The 3,141-nt window shown below is 38.9% G+C and overlaps 1 protein-coding gene across 1 annotated transcript; it reads right to left on the bottom strand.

The window, feature by feature from the left end:
- Positions 1 to 1,378: 1,378 nt before the first annotated feature.
- LOC140074526 (gamma-crystallin B-like) lies at positions 1,379 to 2,406 on the bottom strand. The gene is made up of 3 exons (XM_072119494.1): positions 2,257 to 2,406; positions 1,917 to 2,159; positions 1,379 to 1,704 (listed from the first exon to the last, which is right to left on the bottom strand). Exons 1-3 carry the CDS (start codon positions 2,263 to 2,265, stop codon positions 1,429 to 1,431), a joined length of 528 nt encoding a protein of 175 aa, XP_071975595.1. The 5' UTR covers positions 2,266 to 2,406; the 3' UTR covers positions 1,379 to 1,428.
- Positions 2,407 to 3,141: the final 735 nt, after the last annotated feature.

The following is a 3,141-nucleotide window of genomic DNA, read 5'->3' as shown; positions in this document are numbered from 1 at the left end:
CTTATGCATCAGATTAGATCAGCCATGATGCCAAACATTGTGAATTGAGTCTCGGTTCTAACTACCTGCCTCAGCCACTATTCTGATGCTGCCACGCGCCTGATTACACACATCTGCCTCCTACTATCTTTGCACAGGAATGGAATTGTCCGCCACCTCCATACTATATCATTGTACCACTTTGTGGGCTCCTGCAGCCCCTGATGTCACCTCCACACTATATCATTGTGCCACTCTGTGGGCTCCTGCTGCTGCTGAGGCCGCCTCCAGACTCTATCATTGTGCTACTTTGTGGCTTTCCATGTTGCTGCCACCATGTTTCTGCCACCTGTTGGCTCCTGCTGCTGACACCACCTCCACACTATATCATTGTTCCACTCTGTGGGCTCCTGCTGCTGCTGAGGCCACCTACGCATTATATCATTGTGCCACTCTGTGGCTTTCCATGTTGCCGCCATCTCCACACCTCTGACCTCATGCTGCTGCTGGTGCCATCTTTGCAGTTCTTTTTTGGCAAAGACCTGATATTTTCAGGAAAGCTGTAATGTATTATTGATTTGGTTTGGTACAAAGCCCAACTTTGTGTTTCGGTTCAGCTCAACACTAGTGCTATCTCAACTTCAAATTGAAAGCTATAAAAATAAAGCCCATCATAATGTGGCACAATGTTCTGATGCACTGTAGCGCAGTTGCTCTGGCATCAGTGCTGATGGCAGCGCTGCTATATGTGTACACACTGGCACTGATGCCAGAGCTGCTGCACATGCACACAACTCTGATGAAGAAGTGAACATTGGGAGCAGTTTGAATAGTGTGTTGTGGATGTGCAGGTAGGAAGGCCTGCAGAGACTAGCTTTTTCTCCCACTGCTTGGAAAATGTACTTATTAGCTGGCTAAAGTTTAGCTTAGTTGATTAGATAAAGTTAGATTAAGCAGGCAAATCCGGCACATCTGGAAACAGCAAGAGGCCGGAGCCTGCGGACAGGACTGAATCGCCTCACGCCAGCCCACTTCCTTCTGTCAGTGCCCACCCTACGGCTGGCCACGCCTGGCAAGGAGATGGTGGAAAAGGGAAAATAAGCGAAAGTGCTAGTAGAAGCCCTGTGGCGCAGAAGCCTTGATGTAAACCCTCCATGAGTTTGTCTGTGTGATTTTTTTGCATACACATTATATAATCTATACTTATATTTTCACATCCAATTTGAAGCAGACATCAATACTTTCAATGTAGCACACAGGTTTCCGTGTGCAATTAAAAACACAGTAAATTTAGAAAACAGTTACATCTGTAAATTATGTGAGACCAGTGAAGTATGAGCAGATAATTGTCTTAGCTGTTAGTTCATTATTAGTAGATTCAATTGAAACTGGAAGAGAATGAAGTCAAATTATTTTATTTGGTTTAAATAGTAATGATTCAAATCATATTTAATAAAAGTCTACAATTTTCTTCAGAGATCCAACTTTGGTATTTGGCGATCCCCAGCTGGCAGATCTTCTGTATTCACCTGGTCTAAGGAAATACTGATTTCCCTTAAAACCAGGTTCTTCAAAAAAGATCCAGTAGCCATCAAGAACGTTGCAGGATAAAACACTATTTGTATGGAAGCTTTCCTGAACATTTGAACAGTCATTTACATACTCCTTCATTTGGCCTCGGAACTCTTCTCTGTCATACAATCTGATTCTGTAAGATCCACGATGCTGCAGGAAGGAGAAATAGAGGAAGATTTAATCATGCAAAATCCAAACACCATATCAGCTGACATTCTTTAAAAGCTAAAACAACATTTCAGTAAACACTAGGTATTTGAGCACATTTTTCTATTTTTTGATAACAATGATGTTATGTTATGCAATATAAAGTTTCATGAATCAAAACAACTAATGTTCGCCATCAATAAATGAAGACTTACTTGTGGAATTGAATGGCAAGATCTAATGGAATCATTCAAACCCAGCCAACTCTGATAGTCAGGATACTCTCCCCTTTTGAGGTAGTACTGATGTCCCATATAGTTAGAACGTTCATAGATTACCCAGCATCCACCTTCTACCCGGATTGAATTGCAACGAACAAAGAAACCATGAAGATCTGCATTATCTCCTGAGCATTCATGGGACTTTCCTTGAAAGTCCCTGTCTTCGTAGAAAATAATCTGTTGAGAAATTATTACAACATCTAATAATTATCTATTGCTGATTCTAAGGTAAAATAAATATAATAAAAAAATCTGTCCACTATTATCTTCTTACCTTTCCCATGATGAGGAGTCTGATCTAAGTGCTGAAGGTGCCTGAAAGTGAAGCCTTATATATAACAGGTCAGGGAGCTCAACTGCTTTCCCCATACAAATGGACTCTATTCACAATAAAGGTGTATTATATGTGATCTTGTTTTGTATTTTACTGCATGACTGTACTTTACAAAGGTTGTGCTGACTTCAATAGTTCTAAATCCTACATAGAAAGCAACTAATTATAGTCACATGCATTCTGGATAGAAAGAGAGAACACTCTGGCATTGTGACAAATTGGCCATTACGTTTTACAGAATAACATATTAAAATTACATTTAAAAATGTAACTATGTATGGATACTGTGTTCACCTTTGCTGTGATTAAGTACACCTTATAATTTAGATTATTTAAACACTATGCATGTAATCCACAAAATAAAAATAGTTAAAAAAAACAATATAGCAATTCCTTACACATAAAGAAGTAACCCTATAGATGACAGATGCCATTACATATCATAAGGTTAGTCAGATAGAAAGGGACAATAGAAGGCAATTGCTGTCAGTGTCTGTATGATTTTCAACTGGGTTGTCTGGGTTGTGAATATGCAATTGCAATATTACTATTACCATCTGTATATAAAAGTATTGTATAGATAAAAAGTCAGCGCTGACCAAAAGGTAACAATTATTTAACAATGATTATTTAACAAGGCAGTAAGAGATTGAGCATTTAACATTATATGCAGGTATTAAAGCTATACAGTATGACTCTTTCATTACACAAGCTGCATTAATCTCATGACAATTATAGTGACACCATAGATGAGCCTTCTTTAAAAAAAAATTGTATGTGTAGTTCCGAAGTACTTTGAGGGGTGCAGTAAATGTCAACTGATGT

This window comes from Engystomops pustulosus, chromosome 8, assembly GCF_040894005.1.
Source record: "Engystomops pustulosus chromosome 8, aEngPut4.maternal, whole genome shotgun sequence".
Taxonomy (NCBI): Eukaryota; Metazoa; Chordata; class Amphibia; order Anura; family Leptodactylidae; genus Engystomops; species Engystomops pustulosus.
The sequence above is the reverse complement of the archived record's forward strand: the minus strand, read 5'-3'. Positions and strand labels throughout refer to the sequence as shown.